Consider the following 23431-nt stretch of genomic DNA (forward strand, 5'->3'; position numbering starts at 1 on the left):
ATGGAGATGAATGGATGACAAACAAGACTGAAGCAGGGAGAGGAATGGATGACATACAAGACTGAAGCATGGAGGGGAATGGATGACAAACAAGAATGAAGCATGGAGCTGAATGGATGACATACAAGACTGAAGCAGGGAGAGGAATGGATGATATACAAGACTGAAGCATGGAGAGGAATGGATGACATATAACAATGAATCATGGAGAGGGATGGATGACATACAAGAATGAAGCATGGAGAGGAATGGATGACATACAAGACTGAAGCATGGAGAGGAATGGATGACAAACAAGACTGAAGCATGGAGAGGAATGGATGACAAACAAGACTGAAGCAGGGAGAGGAATGGATGACATACAAGACTGAAGCATGGAGAGGAATGGATGACAAACAAGACTGAAGCAGGGAGAGGAATGGATGACATATAAGAATGAAGCATGGCGAGGAATGGATGACATACAAGAATGAAGCATGGAGAGGAATGGATGACATACAAGACTGAAGCATGGAGAGGAATGGATGACAAACAAGACTGAAGCATGGAGAGGAATGGATGACAAACAAGACTGAAGCATGGAGAGGAATGGATGACAAACAAGAATGAAGCATGGAGAGGAATGGATGACATACAAGACTGAAGCATGGAGAGGAATGGATGACACACAAGACTGAAGCATGGAGAGGAATGGATGACATATAACAATGAATCATGGAGAGGAATGGATGACAAACAAGACTGAAGCAGGGAGAGGAATGGATGACATACAAGACTGAAGCATGGAGAGGAATGGATGACATACAAGACTGAATCAGGGAGAGGAATGGATGACATACTAGACTGAAGCAGGGAGAGGAATGGATGACAAACAAGACTGAAGCAGGGAGAGCAATGGATGACATATAAGAATGAAGCATGGAGAGGAATGGATGACATACAAGAATGAAGCATGGAGAGGAATTGATGACATACAAGACTGAAGCATGGAGAGGAATGGATGACAAACAAGACTGAAGCATGGAGAGGAATGGATGACAAACAAGACTGAAGCAGGGAGAGGAATGGATGCATACAAGACTGAAGCATGGAGAGGAATGGATGACAAACAAGACTGAAGCAGGGAGAGAAATGTATGACATACAAGACTGAAGCATGGAGAGGCATGGGTGACAAACAAGACTGAAGCAGGGAGAGGAATGGATGACATACAAGACTGAAGCATGGAGAGGAATGGATGACAAACAAGAATGAAGCATGGAGAGGAATGGATGACATACAAGACTGAAGCATGGAGAGGAATGGATGACATACAAGACTGAAGCAGGGAGAGGAATGGATGACAAACTAGACTGAAGCAGGGAGAGGAATGGATGACAAACAAGACTGAAGCAGGGAGAGCAATGGATGACATATAAGAATGAAGCATGGAGAGGAATGGATGACATACAAGAATGAAGCATGGAGAGGAATTGATGACATACAAGACTGAAGCATGGAGAGGAATGGATGACAAACAAGACTGAAGCATGGAGAGAAATGGATGACAAACAAGACTGAAGCAGGGAGAGGAATGGATGCATACAAGACTGAAGCATGGAGAGGAATGGATGACAAACAAGACTGAAGCAGGGAGAGAAATGTATGACATACAAGACTGAAGCATGGAGAGGAATGGGTGACAAACAAGACTGAAGCAGGGAGAGGAATGGATGACATACAAGACTGAAGCATGGAGAGGAATGGATGACATACTAGACTGAAGCAGGGAGAGGAATGGATGACAAACAAGACTGAAGCAGGGAGAGCAATGGATGACATATAAGAATGAAGCATGGAGAGGAATGGATGACATACAAGAATGAAGCATGGAGAGGAATTGATGACATACAAGACTGAAGCATGGAGAGGAATGGATGACAAACAAGACTGAAGCATGGAGAGAAATGGATGACAAACAAGACTGAAGCAGGGAGAGGAATGGATGCATACAAGACTGAAGCATGGAGAGGAATGGATGACAAACAAGACTGAAGCAGGGAGAGAAATGTATGACATACAAGACTGAAGCATGGAGAGGAATGGGTGACAAACAAGACTGAAGCAGGGAGAGGAATGGATGACATACAAGACTGAAGCATGGAGAGGAATGGATGACATACAAGACTGAAGCATGGAGAGGAATGGATGACATATAACAATGATTCATGGAGAGGAATGGATGACATACAAGAATGAAGCATGGAGAGGAATGGAAGACATACAAGACTGAAGCATGGAGAGGAATGGATGACAAACAAGACTGAAGCAGGGAGAGGCATGGATGACATACAAGACTGAAGCATGGAGAGGAATGGATGACAAACAAGACTGAAGCAGGGAGAGGAATGGATGACATATAAGAATGAAGCATGGAGAGGAATGGATGACATACAAGAATGAAGCATGGAGAGGAATGGATGACATACAAGACTGAAGCATGGAGAGGAATGGATGACAAACAAGACTGAAGCAGGGAGAGGAATGGATGACGTACAAGACTGAAGCAGGGAGAGGAATGTATGACATACAAGACTGAAGCAGGGAGAGGAATGGATGACATACAAGACTGAAGCAGGGAGAGGAATGGATGACATACAAGACTGAAGCATGGAGAGGAATGGTTGAAAAACAAGACTGAAGCAGGGAGAGGAATGGATGACATACAAGACTGAAGCAAGGAGAGGAATGGATGACAAACAAGAGTGAAGCAGGGAGAGCAATGGATGACATATAAGAATGAAGCATGGAGAGGAATGGATGACAAACAAGACTGAAGCATGGAGATGAATGGATGACAAACAAGACTGAAGCAGGGAGAGGAATGGATGACATACAAGACTGAAGCATGGAGGGGAATGGATGACAAACAAGAATGAAGCATGGAGCTGAATGGATGACATACAAGACTGAAGCATGGAGATGAATGGATGACAAACAAGACTGAAGCATGGAGAGGAATGGATGACAAACAAGACTGAAGCATGGAGAGGAATGGATGACATACAAGACTGAACTATGGAGAGGAATGGATGACAAACAAGACTGAAGCAGGGAGAGGAATGGATGACATACAACACTGAAGCATGGAGAGGAAGGAATGACATACAAGACTGAAGCATGGAGAGGAATGGATGACATACAAGACTGAAGCATGGAGAGGAATGGATGACATACAAGACTGAAGCATGGAGAGGAATGGATGACATATAAGAATGAATCATGGAGAGGAATGGATGACATACAAGAATTAAGCATGGAGAGGAATGGATGACATACAAGACTGAAGCATGGAGAGGAATGGATGACAAACAAGACTGAAGCATGGAGAGGAATGGTTGACAAACAAGACTGAAGCAGGGAGAGGAATGGATGACATACAAGACTGAAGCAAGGAGAGGAATGGATGACAAACAAGACTGAAGCATGGAGATGAATGGATGACAAACAAGACTGAAGCAGGGAGAGGAATGGATGACATACAAGACTGAAGCATGGAGAGGAATGGATGACAAACAAGAATGAAGCATGGAGCTGAATGGATGACATACAAGACTGAAGCATGGAGAGGAATGGATGACATACAAGACTGAAGCATGGAGAGGAATGGATGACAAACAAGACTGAAGCATGGAGAGGAATGGATGACAAACAAGACTGAAGCAGGGAGAGGAATGGATGACATACAAGACTGAAGCATGGAGAGGAATGGATGACAAACAAGACTGAAGCAGGGAGAGGAATGGATGACATATAAGAATGAAGCATGGCGAGGAATGGATGACATACAAGAATGAAGCATGGAGAGGAATGGATGACATACAAGACTGAAGCATGGAGATGAATGGATGACAAACAAGACTGAAGCAGGGAGAGGAATGGATGACATACAAGACTGAAGCATGGAGAGGAATGGATGACAAACAAGAATGAAGCATGGAGCTGAATGGATGACATACAAGACTGAAGCATGGAGAGGAATGGATGACATACAAGACTGAAGCATGGAGAGGAATGGATGACAAACAAGACTGAAGCATGGAGAGGAATGGATGACAAACAAGACTGAAGCAGGGAGAGGAATGGATGACATACAAGACTGAAGCATGGAGAGGAATGGATGACAAACAAGACTGAAGCAGGGAGAGGAATGGATGACATATAAGAATGAAGCATGGCGAGGAATGGATGACATACAAGAATGAAGCATGGAGAGGAATGGATGACATACAAGACTGAAGCATGGAGAGGAATGGATGACAAACAAGACTGAAGCATGGAGAGGAATGGATGACAAACAAGACTGAAGCAGGGAGAGGAATGGATGACGTAAAAGACTGAAGCAGGGAGAAGAATGTATGACATACAAGACTGAAGCATGGAGAGGAATGGATGACATACAAGAATGAAGCATGGAGAGGAATGGATGACATACAAGACTGAAGCATGGAGAGGAATGGATGACAAACAAGACTGAAGCAGGGAGAGGAATGGATGACAAACAAGACTGAAGCATGGAGAGGAATGGTTGAAAAACAAGACTGAAGCAGGGAGAGGAATGGATGACATACAAGACTGAAGCAAGGAGAGGAATGGATGACAAACAAGAGTGAAGCAGGGAGAGCAATGGATGACATATAAGAATGAAGCATGGAGAGGAATGGATGACAAACAAGACTGAAGCATGGAGATGAATGGATGACAAACAAGACTGAAGCAGGGAGAGGAATGGATGACATACAAGACTGAAGCATGGAGGGGAATGGATGACAAACAAGAATGAAGCATGGAGCTGAATGGATGACATACAAGACTGAAGCAGGGAGAGGAATGGATGATATACAAGACTGAAGCATGGAGAGGAATGGATGACATATAACAATGAATCATGGAGAGGGATGGATGACATACAAGAATGAAGCATGGAGAGGAATGGATGACATACAAGACTGAAGCATGGAGAGGAATGGATGACAAACAAGACTGAAGCATGGAGAGGAATGGATGACAAACAAGACTGAAGCAGGGAGAGGAATGGATGACATACAAGACTGAAGCATGGAGAGGAATGGATGACAAACAAGACTGAAGCAGGGAGAGGAATGGATGACATATAAGAATGAAGCATGGCGAGGAATGGATGACATACAAGAATGAAGCATGGAGAGGAATGGATGACATACAAGACTGAAGCATGGAGAGGAATGGATGACAAACAAGACTGAAGCATGGAGAGGAATGGATGACAAACAAGACTGAAGCATGGAGAGGAATGGATGACAAACAAGAATGAAGCATGGAGAGGAATGGATGACATACAAGACTGAAGCATGGAGAGGAATGGATGACACACAAGACTGAAGCATGGAGAGGAATGGATGACATATAACAATGAATCATGGAGAGGAATGGATGACAAACAAGACTGAAGCAGGGAGAGGAATGGATGACATACAAGACTGAAGCATGGAGAGGAATGGATGACATACAAGACTGAATCAGGGAGAGGAATGGATGACATACTAGACTGAAGCAGGGAGAGGAATGGATGACAAACAAGACTGAAGCAGGGAGAGCAATGGATGACATATAAGAATGAAGCATGGAGAGGAATGGATGACATACAAGAATGAAGCATGGAGAGGAATTGATGACATACAAGACTGAAGCATGGAGAGGAATGGATGACAAACAAGACTGAAGCATGGAGAGGAATGGATGACAAACAAGACTGAAGCAGGGAGAGGAATGGATGCATACAAGACTGAAGCATGGAGAGGAATGGATGACAAACAAGACTGAAGCAGGGAGAGAAATGTATGACATACAAGACTGAAGCATGGAGAGGCATGGGTGACAAACAAGACTGAAGCAGGGAGAGGAATGGATGACATACAAGACTGAAGCATGGAGAGGAATGGATGACAAACAAGAATGAAGCATGGAGAGGAATGGATGACATACAAGACTGAAGCATGGAGAGGAATGGATGACATACAAGACTGAAGCAGGGAGAGGAATGGATGACAAACTAGACTGAAGCAGGGAGAGGAATGGATGACAAACAAGACTGAAGCAGGGAGAGCAATGGATGACATATAAGAATGAAGCATGGAGAGGAATGGATGACATACAAGAATGAAGCATGGAGAGGAATTGATGACATACAAGACTGAAGCATGGAGAGGAATGGATGACAAACAAGACTGAAGCATGGAGAGAAATGGATGACAAACAAGACTGAAGCAGGGAGAGGAATGGATGCATACAAGACTGAAGCATGGAGAGGAATGGATGACAAACAAGACTGAAGCAGGGAGAGAAATGTATGACATACAAGACTGAAGCATGGAGAGGAATGGGTGACAAACAAGACTGAAGCAGGGAGAGGAATGGATGACATACAAGACTGAAGCATGGAGAGGAATGGATGACATACTAGACTGAAGCAGGGAGAGGAATGGATGACAAACAAGACTGAAGCAGGGAGAGCAATGGATGACATATAAGAATGAAGCATGGAGAGGAATGGATGACATACAAGAATGAAGCATGGAGAGGAATTGATGACATACAAGACTGAAGCATGGAGAGGAATGGATGACAAACAAGACTGAAGCATGGAGAGAAATGGATGACAAACAAGACTGAAGCAGGGAGAGGAATGGATGCATACAAGACTGAAGCATGGAGAGGAATGGATGACAAACAAGACTGAAGCAGGGAGAGAAATGTATGACATACAAGACTGAAGCATGGAGAGGAATGGGTGACAAACAAGACTGAAGCAGGGAGAGGAATGGATGACATACAAGACTGAAGCATGGAGAGGAATGGATGACATACAAGACTGAAGCATGGAGAGGAATGGATGACATATAACAATGATTCATGGAGAGGAATGGATGACATACAAGAATGAAGCATGGAGAGGAATGGAAGACATACAAGACTGAAGCATGGAGAGGAATGGATGACAAACAAGACTGAAGCAGGGAGAGGCATGGATGACATACAAGACTGAAGCATGGAGAGGAATGGATGACAAACAAGACTGAAGCAGGGAGAGGAATGGATGACATATAAGAATGAAGCATGGAGAGGAATGGATGACATACAAGAATGAAGCATGGAGAGGAATGGATGACATACAAGACTGAAGCATGGAGAGGAATGGATGACAAACAAGACTGAAGCAGGGAGAGGAATGGATGACGTACAAGACTGAAGCAGGGAGAGGAATGTATGACATACAAGACTGAAGCAGGGAGAGGAATGGATGACATACAAGACTGAAGCAGGGAGAGGAATGGATGACATACAAGACTGAAGCATGGAGAGGAATGGTTGAAAAACAAGACTGAAGCAGGGAGAGGAATGGATGACATACAAGACTGAAGCAAGGAGAGGAATGGATGACAAACAAGAGTGAAGCAGGGAGAGCAATGGATGACATATAAGAATGAAGCATGGAGAGGAATGGATGACAAACAAGACTGAAGCATGGAGATGAATGGATGACAAACAAGACTGAAGCAGGGAGAGGAATGGATGACATACAAGACTGAAGCATGGAGGGGAATGGATGACAAACAAGAATGAAGCATGGAGCTGAATGGATGACATACAAGACTGAAGCATGGAGATGAATGGATGACAAACAAGACTGAAGCATGGAGAGGAATGGATGACAAACAAGACTGAAGCATGGAGAGGAATGGATGACATACAAGACTGAACTATGGAGAGGAATGGATGACAAACAAGACTGAAGCAGGGAGAGGAATGGATGACATACAACACTGAAGCATGGAGAGGAAGGAATGACATACAAGACTGAAGCATGGAGAGGAATGGATGACATACAAGACTGAAGCATGGAGAGGAATGGATGACATACAAGACTGAAGCATGGAGAGGAATGGATGACATATAAGAATGAATCATGGAGAGGAATGGATGACATACAAGAATTAAGCATGGAGAGGAATGGATGACATACAAGACTGAAGCATGGAGAGGAATGGATGACAAACAAGACTGAAGCATGGAGAGGAATGGTTGACAAACAAGACTGAAGCAGGGAGAGGAATGGATGACATACAAGACTGAAGCAAGGAGAGGAATGGATGACAAACAAGACTGAAGCATGGAGATGAATGGATGACAAACAAGACTGAAGCAGGGAGAGGAATGGATGACATACAAGACTGAAGCATGGAGAGGAATGGATGACAAACAAGAATGAAGCATGGAGCTGAATGGATGACATACAAGACTGAAGCATGGAGAGGAATGGATGACATACAAGACTGAAGCATGGAGAGGAATGGATGACAAACAAGACTGAAGCATGGAGAGGAATGGATGACAAACAAGACTGAAGCAGGGAGAGGAATGGATGACATACAAGACTGAAGCATGGAGAGGAATGGATGACAAACAAGACTGAAGCAGGGAGAGGAATGGATGACATATAAGAATGAAGCATGGCGAGGAATGGATGACATACAAGAATGAAGCATGGAGAGGAATGGATGACATACAAGACTGAAGCATGGAGATGAATGGATGACAAACAAGACTGAAGCAGGGAGAGGAATGGATGACATACAAGACTGAAGCATGGAGAGGAATGGATGACAAACAAGAATGAAGCATGGAGCTGAATGGATGACATACAAGACTGAAGCATGGAGAGGAATGGATGACATACAAGACTGAAGCATGGAGAGGAATGGATGACAAACAAGACTGAAGCATGGAGAGGAATGGATGACAAACAAGACTGAAGCAGGGAGAGGAATGGATGACATACAAGACTGAAGCATGGAGAGGAATGGATGACAAACAAGACTGAAGCAGGGAGAGGAATGGATGACATATAAGAATGAAGCATGGCGAGGAATGGATGACATACAAGAATGAAGCATGGAGAGGAATGGATGACATACAAGACTGAAGCATGGAGAGGAATGGATGACAAACAAGACTGAAGCATGGAGAGGAATGGATGACAAACAAGACTGAAGCAGGGAGAGGAATGGATGACGTAAAAGACTGAAGCAGGGAGAAGAATGTATGACATACAAGACTGAAGCATGGAGAGGAATGGATGACAAACAAGACTGAAGCAGGGAGAGGAATGGATGACATACAAGACTGAAGCATGGAGAGGAATGGATAACAAACAAGACTGAAGCAGGGAGAGGAATGGATGACATACAAGACTGAAGCATGGAGAGGAATGGATGACAAACAAGAATGAAGCATGGAGAGGAATGGATGACATACAAGACTGAAGCATGGAGAGGAATGGATGACACACAAGACTGAAGCATGGAGAGGAATGGATGGCATATAACAATGAATCATGGAGAGGAATGGATGACATACAAGAATGAAGCATGGAGAGGAATGGATGACATACAAGACTGAAGCATGGAGAGGAATGGATGACAAACAAGACTGAAGCAGGGAGAGGAATGGATGACAAACAAGACTGAAGCATGGAGAGGAATGGTTGAAAAACAAGACTGAAGCAGGGAGAGGAATGGATGACATACAAGACTGAAGCAAGGAGAGGAATGGATGACAAACAAGAGTGAAGCAGGGAGAGCAATGGATGACATATAAGAATGAAGCATGGAGAGGAATGGATGACAAACAAGACTGAAGCATGGAGATGAATGGATGACAAACAAGACTGAAGCAGGGAGAGGAATGGATGACATACAAGACTGAAGCATGGAGGGGAATGGATGACAAACAAGAATGAAGCATGGAGCTGAATGGATGACATACAAGACTGAAGCAGGGAGAGGAATGGATGATATACAAGACTGAAGCATGGAGAGGAATGGATGACATATAACAATGAATCATGGAGAGGGATGGATGACATACAAGAATGAAGCATGGAGAGGAATGGATGACATACAAGACTGAAGCATGGAGAGGAATGGATGACAAACAAGACTGAAGCATGGAGAGGAATGGATGACAAACAAGACTGAAGCAGGGAGAGGAATGGATGACATACAAGACTGAAGCATGGAGAGGAATGGATGACAAACAAGACTGAAGCAGGGAGAGGAATGGATGACATATAAGAATGAAGCATGGAGAGGAATGGATGACATACAAGAATGAAGCATGGAGAGGAATGGATGACATACAAGACTGAAGCATGGAGAGGAATGGATGACAAACAAGACTGAAGCATTGAGAGGAATGGATGACAAACAAGACTGAAGCATGGAGAGGAATGGATGACAAACAAGAATGAAGCATGGAGAGGAATGGATGACATACAAGACTGAAGCATGGAGAGGAATGGATGACACACAAGACTGAAGCATGGAGAGGAATGGATGACATATAACAATGAATCATGGAGAGGAATGGATGACAAACAAGACTGAAGCAGGGAGAGGAATGGATGACATACAAGACTGAAGCATGGAGAGGAATGGATGACATACAAGACTGAATCAGGGAGAGGAATGGATGACATACTAGACTGAAGCAGGGAGAGGAATGGATGACAAACAAGACTGAATCAGGGAGAGCAATGGATGACATATAAGAATGAAGCATGGAGAGGAATGGATGACATACAAGAATGGAGCATGGAGAGGAATTGATGACATACAAGACTGAAGCATGGAGAGGAATGGATGACAAACAAGACTGAAGCATGGAGAGGAATGGATGACAAACAAGACTGAAGCAGGGAGAGGAATGGATGCATACAAGACTGAAGCATGGAGAGGAATGGATGACAAACAAGACTGAAGCAGGGAGAGAAATGTATGACATACAAGACTGAAGCATGGAGAGGCATGGGTGACAAACAAGACTGAAGCAGGGAGAGGAATGGATGACATACAAGACTGAAGCATGGAGAGGAATGGATGACAAACAAGAATGAAGCATGGAGAGGAATGCATGACATACAAGACTGAAGCATGGAGAGGAATGGATGACATACAAGACTGAAGCAGGGAGAGGAATGGATGACATACTAGACTGAAGCAGGGAGAGGAATGGATGACAAACAAGACTGAAGCAGGGAGAGCAATGGATGACATATAAGAATGAAGCATGGAGAGGAATGGATGACATACAAGAATGAAGCATGGAGAGGAATTGATGACATACAAGACTGAAGCATGGAGAGGAATGGATGACAAACAAGACTGAAGCATGGAGAGAAATGGATGACAAACAAGACTGAAGCAGGGAGAGGAATGGATGCATACAAGACTGAAGCATGGAGAGGAATGGATGACAAACAAGACTGAAGCAGGGAGAGAAATGTATGACATACAAGACTGAAGCATGGAGAGGAATGGGTGACAAACAAGACTGAAGCAGGGAGAGGAATGGATGACATACAAGACTGAAGCATGGAGAGGAATGGATGACATACTAGACTGAAGCAGGGAGAGGAATGGATGACAAACAAGACTGAAGCAGGGAGAGCAATGGATGACATATAAGAATGAAGCATGGAGAGGAATGGATGACATACAAGAATGAAGCATGGAGAGGAATTGATGACATACAAGACTGAAGCATGGAGAGGAATGGATGACAAACAAGACTGAAGCATGGAGAGAAATGGATGACAAACAAGACTGAAGCAGGGAGAGGAATGGATGCATACAAGACTGAAGCATGGAGAGGAATGGATGACAAACAAGACTGAAGCAGGGAGAGAAATGTATGACATACAAGACTGAAGCATGGAGAGGAATGGGTGACAAACAAGACTGAAGCAGGGAGAGGAATGGATGACATACAAGACTGAAGCATGGAGAGGAATGGATGACATACAAGACTGAAGCATGGAGAGGAATGGATGACATATAACAATGATTCATGGAGAGGAATGGATGACATACAAGAATGAAGCATGGAGAGGAATGGAAGACATACAAGACTGAAGCATGGAGAGGAATGGATGACAAACAAGACTGAAGCAGGGAGAGGCATGGATGACATACAAGACTGAAGCATGGAGAGGAATGGATGACAAACAAGACTGAAGCAGGGAGAGGAATGGATGACATATAAGAATGAAGCATGGAGAGGAATGGATGACATACAAGAATGAAGCATGGAGAGGAATGGATGACATACAAGACTGAAGCATGGAGAGGAATGGATGACAAACAAGACTGAAGCAGGGAGAGGAATGGATGACGTACAAGACTGAAGCAGGGAGAGGAATGTATGACATACAAGACTGAAGCAGGGAGAGGAATGGATGACATACAAGACTGAAGCAGGGAGAGGAATGGATGACATACAAGACTGAAGCATGGAGAGGAATGGATGACAAACAAGAATGAAGCATGGAGAGGAATGGATGACATATAACAATGAATCATGGAGCGGAATGGATGACATACAAGAATGAAGCATGGAGAGGAATGGATGACATACAAGACTGAAGCATGGAGATGAATGGATGACAAACAAGACTGAAGCATGGAGAGGAATGGATGACAAACAAGACTGAAGCAGGGAGAGGAATGGATGACATACAAGACTGAAGCATGGAGAGGAATGGATGACATACAAGACTGAAGCAGGGCGAGTAATGGATGACATATAAGAATGAAGCATGGAGAGGAATGGATGACATACAAGAATGAAGCATGGAGAGGAATGGATGACATACAAGACTGAAGCATGGAGAGGAATGGATGACATACAAGACTGAAGCATGGAGAGGAATGGATGACAAACAAGACTGAAGCAGGGAGAGGAATGGATGACGTACAAGACTGAAGCAAGGAGAGGAATGGATGACATACAAGACTGAAGCATGGAGAGGAATGGATGACATACAAGACTGAAGCATGGAGAGGAATGGATGACATACAAGACTGAAGCAGGGAGAGTAATGGATGACATATAAGAATGAAGCATGGAGAGGAATGGATGACATACAAGAATGAAGCATGGAGAGGAATGGATGACATACAAGACTGAAGCATGGAGAGGAATGGATGACATACAAGACTGAAGCATGGAGAGGAATGGATGACATGCAAGACTAAATCATGGAGAGGAATTGATGACATACAAGACCAAAAGTTTCCATATACCTGATTTGTCAGAGTTGCTGGCCATGACAGAGTTGGGTGAGGTGGTGGTGGTGGTTTTCATTGCACTGTCCAGGGAAGGAGGAAGAGTAAGAGGAGGAGGGGAACTCTTGGGCGGCTTATTTTTGGTGTTCTCCTGTGCTTTGAGCTTCTTGGCATGTTTACTGCCTTTGTAGTGCGCCTCGGCTTGGCTCTAGAAGGAGAACAAATGAACCATGCAATCAGGCTCGTTTCTCACACAACGGGTCTTAGTCTCACATCATGGACTGCAATCACACACGCGGGGGCATACACAGACACACAGGCACACAGGCACACAGACACACACAGACACACACACACACACACACACACACACACACACACACACACACACACACACACACACACACACACACACACACACACACACACACACACACACACAAAAACGATTTACTTTGTAACAGAGTGTTGACCTTGTAAAACCAGTTTACAACCAAATTATTACAATGTGTAGTATACACTGTTTAGGGAGAGTGCTGTGTGAAGATATTTGTGGACATTGTTGTGTGATGGGTGTTAATGAGAGTTAAGGAGAGACTAAACAAGAACAAGCTGAAAGTCTCTGGGGGAGTAACCTTAACACACACACTCTTCAATCACTCCGAGGAAAAACACAGCTTTCAATAGGCAGGCCCAATCAGAGGGAAAATGAGAGAGATGCGTGTGAAAGTGTTTGATTTGTAGAGCGGATCAGGATATTAGGATTTTCATAAAGCCGATGGGAGGAAGTTGTGTGTGTGTGTGTGTGTGTGTGTGTGTGTGTGTGTGTGTGTGTGTGTGTGTGTGTGTGTGTGTGTGTGTGTGTGAGAGAGAGAGAGAGAGCTTTAGACTAAATGTATTCTTGGTAAGAAAATAAATTAAATGCAATCTAGTGAATGAGTATTATAGACACTCTGCTTGCTTAGGGAGTACCGCTTCCTCCTAATCCTTGCTAGCACACGTGACCGCCCTCCTCGACAACGTACCAACCATTTGAGCCATTGAAAAACATCTAATTAGCTAGCTCCATCCGTGACATTTCAAGTTAGCAGTGGAATGAGCTTACACCTGGCAAACCGGTGCGCCTGGCACCTACTACCATACCCTGTTCAAAGCAGGTGTTCTTAATGTTTGTACACTCAGTGTATTTCAGGGGTGGGTAAACTACAGGGAGAGGGGCATACTAGATAGAAAGTATGTAGAAATGATAAATAGACATATTTTTTCAAATAAATGCCCTTTTTCTGGTACATAAATTGACATACATACAGTACCAGTCAAAGGTTTGACGCACCTGAAATATGTAACAGACATGAATGAATCAGGCCTTCTTGGTTGAACTATTGCAAAGAAACCACTACTAAAGGACACCAATAAGAAGAAGAGACTTGCTTGAGCCAAGAAACACAAGCAATGGACATTAGACCGGTGGAAATCTGTCCTTTGGTCTGATGAGTCCAAATTTGAGATGTGTGGTTCCAACTGCCGTGTCTTTGTGAGACACAGAGTAGGTGAACGGATGATTTCTGCATGTGTTGTTCCCACCGTGAAGCATGGAGGAGGAGGTTTGATGATGCTTTGCTGGTGACACTGTCTGTGATTTATTTAGAATTCAAGGCACACTTAAACAGCATGGCTACCACAGGATTCTGCCATGATACGCCATCCCATCTCGTTTGCGCTTAGTGGGGTGGGTGGCAGGTAGCATAGTGGTTAGAGCGTTGGACGATCAAATCCCCGAGCTGACATGGTAAAAATCTGTCGTTCTGCCCCTGAACAAGGCACTGTTCCTAGGCCGTCATTGAAAATAAGAATTTGTTCTTAACTGACTTGCCTAATTAAATAAAGGTAAAATTAAAATAAAAACATTCAACAGGACAATGATCCAAAACACACCTCAAGGCTGTATAAGGGCTATTTGACCAAGAAGGAGAGTGATGGAGTGCTGCATCAGATGACCTAGCCTCCACAATCACCTTACCTCAACCCAATTGAGATGGTTTGGGATGAGTTGGACCGCAGAATGAAGGAAAAGCAGCCAACAAGTGTTCAGCATATTTGGAAACTCCTTCAAGATTGTTGGAAAAGCATTCCTCATGAAGCTGGTTGAGAGAATGCCAAGAGTGTAAAAAGCTGTCATCAAGGCAAAGGATGGCTACTTTGAAAAATCTCAAATGTATATTTTTTATTTGTTTAACACTTTTTTGGTTGCTACATGTTTCCATGTGTTATTTCATAGTTTTGATGTCTTCACTATCTACCTGTACATAGCCCACCTATAATTTAGCCCAAACAACTACCTCTTTCCCTACTGTATTTAATTTATTTATTTATTTTGCTCCTTTGCACCCCATTATTTTTATTTCTACTTTGCACATTCTTCCATTGCAAATCTACCATTCCAGTGTTTTACTTGCTATATTGTATTTACTTTGCCACCATGGCCTTTTTTGCCTTTACCTCCCTTATCTCACCTCATTTGCTCACATCGTATATAGACTTGTTTATACTGTATTATTGACTGTATGTTTGTTTTACTCCATGTGTAACTCTGTGTCGTTGTATGTGTCGAACTGCTTTGCTTTATCTTGGCCAGGTCGCAATTGTAAATGAGAACTTGTTCTCAACTTGCCTACCTTGTTAAATAAATAAAATATTTAAAAAACTATTGTTCTACAATGTGGAAAATAGTAAAAATAAAGAAAAACCCTTGAATGAGTAGGAGTGTCCATTGCTGTAATTGGTAGTTACAGTCTTGTTCCACCGCCAAACAAAAACACGACCCCGCCAAGCCACACTGCTCTTGACACACTGCCCACTTAACCCGGAAGCTAGTCGCCCCAATGTGTCGGAGGAAACTACAAGGAGTCGCTAGAGCGCAATGGGACAAGGACATCCCAGTCGGCCAAACCCTCCCCTAACCCGGACGATGCTGGGCCAGTTGTGTGCAGCCTCATGGATCTCCCGGTCACGGCCGGCTACGACACAGCCCGGGATCAAACCTCGATCTGTAGTGACGCCTCTAGCACTGCAATGCCGTGATTTAGACCGCTGCACCACTTGGGAGGCCCTGCAAATTGATTTTGATGGACAAATCGGTAAAGAAAAACATCTGTTGGGCCTCGGTTGAATTATTTGTCAAATACAATATTTGTCATGGCATTTTTCTTGAACCATGATCCTGTTTTATGAGATGGAAGACTCTGGCCTCAATTACTTTTAAAGGTATATGATCCTAGTCATCACACGTATATCTTTCAAATCCCTGTGGCTATAGGAAAGGATTACTGCCGCTACCTTGCTCTCAAACCAAGTTGCATAATTTGAGGATGCAAACTGAAGTGAAGATATCCCTGTGCTTATAACATTTACAGAAAACCCATAGGTATCCATGGAAATTCAGAACCTCCAACCAGGAGTAAGAATTATCTTTCGAGAAAGTCATTGAGTTGTGGGCACATGAGTCACTTGTGAAATTAGATTATTGCTGTGACTCAAGTGTTGCATCCCCAATGGCACCCTATGGGCCCTGGTCAAAAGTAGTGCACTATATAGGGAATAGGGTGCCATTGGGGATGTAAACAAGATGATTCACCCATACTTCCCGGGGTGACCACAAGTCAGATGGAACACTAGCGGAAATGGAAATCAAGTGTTTTCTCTGTCACAGATCAAATTAGACACAATATGTCTGTGTGTGTGTGTGTGTGTGTGTGTGTGTGTGTGTGTGTGTGTGTGTGTGTGTGTGTGTGTGGATGTGGTGTGTGTATGAATGAGAGAAGGGTTTAAAGATCTGCTTTCCTGATAAGTGTTATTTTCACCTCATTCTCAGCCCTGATTTCAATATTTTTTCTAAGAAAGCATTCATGAATAGATATAGTGGAACGATCCTTTAATAATAGATATTTTGCAAAGATAAGATAATTAACAACCGAAAGAGTACCAGATGAGAGTACACACTAGAAAAAGGCTAATATACTGTCGATACAGAGAGCGAGTAAACCTGTCTGTTACCTACAGTAGATGTACTGTAGTTGTCAATGACATCAAATGCCTGATTGGAGTACAAGAAGTGAGTACACATGGAAAAAAGGCTAACATACAGTATTGTAAACACCTTTCTGTTGCTACCTTTAGTAGGTGGTGTTGTTACAGTTTTTTTCGATTGCTAAACGACAGTGGACACAACTGGAGTCACATGTGCAAAACTCTAACTACAGTCTGCACAGCAGCAGTTCATGTGGACCAAACTCTAGTTCGTTTTTCATTGCTTGAACACAGTTTTCAAAACTCCACACACTTATCCCATGACTTTAACCACAACCCGCACAACACTGTGGATTTACAGCACTTTGTTCAAATGCTAACACACTGCTGTCAAAACTGTGAACCACACATTCAAAACGGAATAGGTTTCAGCCTTATGCCTTTCAAACACTGCTGATTGCAATTTCAGCTGAAAGGCTAAGCAGGTGTCTTGTTTTAGACTTGTTAGTGAACACACACACATATTACAGTATATATAGGTAGAGCTCAGAAAGACTCATTTTGGAAAGGGAACAAGGAAGATAAGATGGGTTCGTGGAGGGAGAAGGGTGGCAGGGAGAGGGCGGATGCGTGGAGGAAGACAAAGAGCTGTTATTTCAGATGAAATAAGGGCTACACTTATAGACCATGTCGTGAACCATGGTCTCTCATTGAGAGAGGCAGGGTTGAGGGTGCAACCCAATCTGCAAAGATCCACAGTGGCATCTGTAATGCGAATTTTCCATCATGCAAACAGGTGAGAGTTACATCCTTACAGTAAATGAAAACATTACAGGAATCTATTTTGTATTGCAATTATAGAATATTTACACAGATATATATTCCAGTAAGTTTGACTGTAAAATATATTTTTACAACAGGACCCAAAGGCTGCCCCCAACAGGTGGAAGAGGAAAAATATTTTCAGATGCGCAGGAAAATGCTATTGTTGACATGGTTGTTGTCAACAATGCAATAAAACTGCGGGAGATTCAAGATAGAGTGCTGGCTGATAATGATATATTTGAAAATGTTAATTCTGTCAGCACAACAACTATTGCTCGAGTCCTAAAGAAACACCAAGTTACAATGAAACAGTTATACACTGTACCGTTCGAGAGAAACAGTGAACGGGTAAAAGAGCAAAGATACCAATATGTCCAGGTAAGACGTCTGAGGTTACGTATACAGCTATACAAAATATTTACAGTAAAAAAAAACACTAGCATTTCTACAGTAAAACTGTGCACTTACTGTTTTTCAGAGAGTATTTATCGATGAAGCTGGATTTAACCTTGCCAAAACACGGCGCAGAGGAAGGAATGTTATAGGTCAAAGGGCCACTGTGGAGGTTCCAGGCCAAAGGGGGGGAAATATCACCATGTGTGCTGCAATGGCCAATGATGGTTTGCTTCTCAACACACCACTCATTGGCCCATACAACACAGAAAGGCTTATAGCTTTCCTAGAACAGCTCTATGCTCAGCTAGTGCCAGCAGAACAGGGGGAGCCAGTAAGAAATCCCCAAGTTTTTGTCATAGTTTGCGATAACGTTGCTTTTCACCACTCTGCAGCTGTCACAGATTGGTTTGCAGCACATCACAGATGTATGGTTTTGTACCTGCCTGCATATTCACCCTTTTCAACCCAATAGAGGAGTTTTTCTCTGCCTGGAGGTGGAAAGTGTTTGGTCACCACCCACATGACCAAATGTCTCTTTTGGAAGCCATGCGTGCCGGATGTGAGGACACGAGTCCAGAGGACTGCCAGGGATGGATTAGGCACTCCAGAAGGTACTTCCCCAGGTGCAAGGCAAGAGAAAACATTAGATGTGATGTTGAAGAAAACCTGTGGCCTGATGCTAGAGAGAGGCAGGATTAGCCCCTCAATTATTTTTTTCTCATTACTGTAATTCCGTAAATTACTACAGACTATTGAAGCAAACTGCTAATTTTCATTTACCTTAAAGAATTGTTATGTTCTAAAAATTTTAATAAATCATGTGAAAGAATGTCACTCTTTTCTTTGAAGAAAATATTACTTTGTATGAAGTCACTGAAATTGTTCAAACTGTAAAGATGAAAAGTTTGTATTTTCTGTATTGGTGTTTGATGCTAGTGTTTTTACTCTCAGTGTGTTCTGAGTGACAGTGTGTGTTATCTCAGTGAGGGTTGTGCATAGTGTTTGGCTGCACTGAGCGTGTTTTGAGCCATGTGTTAAGAGTTGTGTTGCTTGGAATGAGTTTTGCAGGTGATGTGAACTGTTTAGCTCAGGTGACTGTTGGTAGTGCAGACTGTAGTTAGAGTTTTGCACATGTGACTCCAGTTGTACCCACTGTCGTTTAGCAATCAAAAAAAACTGTAATGATATCAGTGCTCAACAGCTGCTCCTCCAGGCTATGCTCATCTATTGTACACATAGAGCTGTCTAAGAGAGAAACACACTGGCACACTATTACAACCTGTCTTTGGATCACAATGACTAGTGTTTGCGTTTGTTCTCCATTACAGACACCTAAGGTTCAATATACAGTACATTATGTCAGCAATCTGAGGAGTAGCAGACAGATTTTATAGAGACATTTATAGCTTGAGGGCCGAGCGCCAGTCTCATGAATGGAGTTGGCCCGATGCTCTTGAAAACCAACCTCTTTCTCAGCATTTCTCTCTCCCTCTCTCTTTCTTGAACTCTTGCTCTCTCTGCACCCCTCTCTCTCTCTGCCTCTCTGTCTCTCTCTCGCTCTCTGCATCACTCACCTCCATTCTTTTTCACTTATCATACCCTCTCTTCCAACCCCCCCCAACCCCCACTCCCCCTCCATCCCTCCCTCCCCCCTCTCTTTCTTTCTCTATTTTCCTGTCTGCTTCACTACATTGTTCCCCCCACGCCTGTCTAGTCCATGTTTCCTACATGGTACTGCTAAACAGTCAGTGACAGCCATCCTATGACTGTTCTGTTCTGCAGTACTGCTGCTTTCCTTGCATGCTCATGACACACTCACTCCTGTACTGCATTGGCTTCCGGATGCCTTTGCTGTGTGTGTGTGTGTGTGTGTGTGTGTGTGTGTGTGTGTGTGTGTGTGTGTGTGTGTGTGTGTGTGTGTGTGTGTGTGTGTGTGTGTGTGTGTGTGTGTGTGTGTGTGTGTGTGTGTATGTGTGTTTGTGTGTGTGTATGTGTGCAGCCCTATATCCCCAGACTGAATCACTGACTATCTAAGATGAATCAGCCAATTATGCACTATGAGTGTTCAGGTTTTCACGCCAGCTGTCACAACTTATACCTTTCTCTCTCAGTTCACCACTGTCACAGTCACAGAGCATATCCAGTCATCTAACCTCACCTTGGTGCCATAACTCCTTCCCAAAAACTGTTGGTCTAGATACTGTAATGTTGGTGTAGACTTTAGCCCTGGCAGACTCCATGTCAATCTAAACACGTATTGGTTACTCAATAACTGTTACTGCTTGACCAAATAAATATAAAATAAAACCTGATAGACTTACTGTAATAAAAGTTAATTGAAAAAAGAATGTGCCATGATTTCTACATGTGCAGTGTGTTATGGTATTATAGCTGTTTTCTTTTCCACTCTTAGTGAGGCAACTAGATAGGGTCGGCAGATGTGTGTGGTGTTGTGGCCTAGTTAAGTTGGGATTTCAGCAACAACTAATCTGGACATATTCATTATGATGAGAACTCCAGTGAGTATGCATTACACATAAAAAGATACACTTGAAACTTGGTTTCTCTTTGTGGGATATATTATTGGTGTGTTTGTCTGTTTCTTTCCCAGTCCCATTGAGGCTATAATTGAGGAGCAGATGCTGTGTTGTGGCATAGTTTTCCTATGTTTTATATTCCCACACTATGAGGTTGGAATAATACTGTGAAATTGTGAAAATTATGATAAACCCATTTTAGTGTAAGAGCTCTTTGAAAAGATCGCTTGACATTTCAGCCTGATTTGGTGGGATGGAGTTTTGGCCTGCCTGGTGACATCAACAGTGGTAAATGTAGTAAATGAGGCCTAATAGGTCAATAAGAAAGACAGTTCCCAACCTCGCTAGTTGTCAATTTTCCCCTCTCCACTCATACCACTCCCAGAAAATTTTAATTGAAAACAATCACAGTAAGGTACCTAATTGTTACCCAGAAATGATTTGATATTGAGATAAAAATGGATACATTGGATCTTTAAAGATAGGCTTAATCTGGAGTGGCCTGGCGTTTGGGTCTTTTTTTACTTCACTATGTTTTCCTCAGAAACCAAATATCATCCTGTTAAGTGTTAAGAAACACCTACTAAATTAATCATAGCTAATTAAAATGAATTGCTCACTGGAAGGAAACCTCTGAAACAAGGACAGAAAGACGTTGTATATGTCCCAAACGGCACCCTATTCCCTATATAGTGCACTACTTTTGAACAGAGTCCTAAGGGCCCTGGTGAAGAATAGGGTGCCGTTTGGGACGTAGGTATCACCTCTCGTTTTCCAGCCTCCTCCACTTATCTTGTTACCTTTAACTCTTCTAATGCTCTCCTTGGCCTTGGTAATCATGTTAATGTAGGAGGCAAAGCACCAACACACAACATTAAGCAATCTTTACACTGACAATACCCAGCAGCAGTACTACTACTAGCAGACATGGGTTCAACTACTATTGAAAACTTTCAAATACTTTAAGTGTTTGCTTTAGCCTGCCTGGCTGCTTTGCTTTCATCTCAATTATATGTATCTGTCTCTTCAATTTAGCCCAAAATGGTTGAGGAAAAGAGGTCAGGGTATCATCAAGAGGTACTGACCATTATATTCATGTCTGTCTTCTCTCTTCCCTGAAGCTTAACTGTACTCATTTAATATTGGTCCGACTTCAAACATACACTTCTTATGATATTCTCTCTCCTTCTCTCTAAGTTTCTTCAACTACCAGTAACCAATCTGAAACAACAGCGGGAGAACTAAAAAGGAACATGGTGCAACATACTGGTGAGTGTAGTCTAGATAGGGTTATGTCAGTAAAGTTGGTAGAGAACTAAAAAGGAACATGGTGCAACATACTGGTGAGTGTAGTCTAGATAGGGTTATGTCAGTAAAGTTGGTAGAGAACTAAAAAGGAACATGGTGCAACATACTGGTGAGTGTAGTCTAGATAGGGTTATGTCAGTAAAGTTGGTAGCCAATCTGTTCATGTTTAATTTATTTTGCAAAATACTGCATCGAAAGGCTCTTTAACAAAGTAAGGAAAAAAACAGAATATACAAATATTGAATAAACCTGTCAGTTTGCCTATGGGTTTAATCTCAAGCATAACTACTCAATTAAAATGATTCATTAAATAAAAAACACATATTTATTTTATAGAGGCTGCACATAAACCACTGCTGGACACATTAATCAGAAGCCCTTAACTAATATGAGTCATTTCTAAATGTGTGTCCCAAATGGCACCCTATTCCCTATAAAGTGTTGACTATGAAGAGTTTAGGGTACCATTTCAGACGCAGACTAAACCTCTGGCTCATAAAATGTTCTACAGATGTAGAATCTTCATTTGATTACCCTGTTGTAGGAGAACATTTCTGAAATGCAGGAAATGTAAAACTTGTAGTGTTGTTGAGGTTTAAAAAGTTTGTGATTCACACTTTGAAATTTCAGACTTGATTTTCCCTTATGGAAAATGTATCAACCCCTACAGAAATGTCCATGAATTATAATCCACACAGTAATTTACATTTCCTGTTGCTGCAAGATTATTTTTCTGCTGTAGCAAACTGCTCCAATTCAGATCCTACATCTGTAATTGAGGACGTTAAGTACCACAGACTTTGACTTGAATGCTCTTTTACAGTCATAATATAAGGACTAACTAAGCTTGCATGGAAACGTAATAGGCCTAAACTCAATTTCTAAATCTGTGTATTCAGGGTCAAAAATGTACTTAAAGGGTAGCGAGGCTTGATGTTAAAATACAATAACAATCCACTAAAAACCTAACAAACATCAGAGATAGCTACCACACTGTAAACATTGTCAGGTGACAATGTATCTTAAATATATAATAAATTGGGTTTAAAGATGGTGGCAATTCTAAATGCCTTTCCATTTAAGCAATAAAAAAACCTGTGAACAGTTTACTCTTAATATTTCAAGATTTTTTCATGTTATCTACAGCATTGGTGACTGTAACTGTGCTGCTGGCAACAATTTAATTCATTTTTTTTT

General features: G+C 42.5%; 1 protein-coding gene across 3 annotated transcripts in view; it reads right to left on the reverse strand.

The window, feature by feature from the left end:
* LOC139401602 (zinc finger protein 385B-like) overlaps positions 1-23431 on the reverse strand; it is a 91383-nt gene that overhangs the window by 13893 nt on the left and 54059 nt on the right. For all 3 annotated transcript variants that reach the window (XM_071145726.1, XM_071145727.1, XM_071145728.1), the window contains one exon: positions 13161-13350. In XM_071145726.1, coding sequence (XP_071001827.1) covers positions 13161-13350 — 190 coding nt within the window. The remainder of the gene's footprint in view (positions 1-13160; positions 13351-23431) is intronic.

This window comes from Oncorhynchus clarkii, chromosome 3 (assembly GCF_045791955.1).
Source record: "Oncorhynchus clarkii lewisi isolate Uvic-CL-2024 chromosome 3, UVic_Ocla_1.0, whole genome shotgun sequence".
Classification (NCBI taxonomy): Eukaryota; Metazoa; Chordata; class Actinopteri; order Salmoniformes; family Salmonidae; genus Oncorhynchus; species Oncorhynchus clarkii.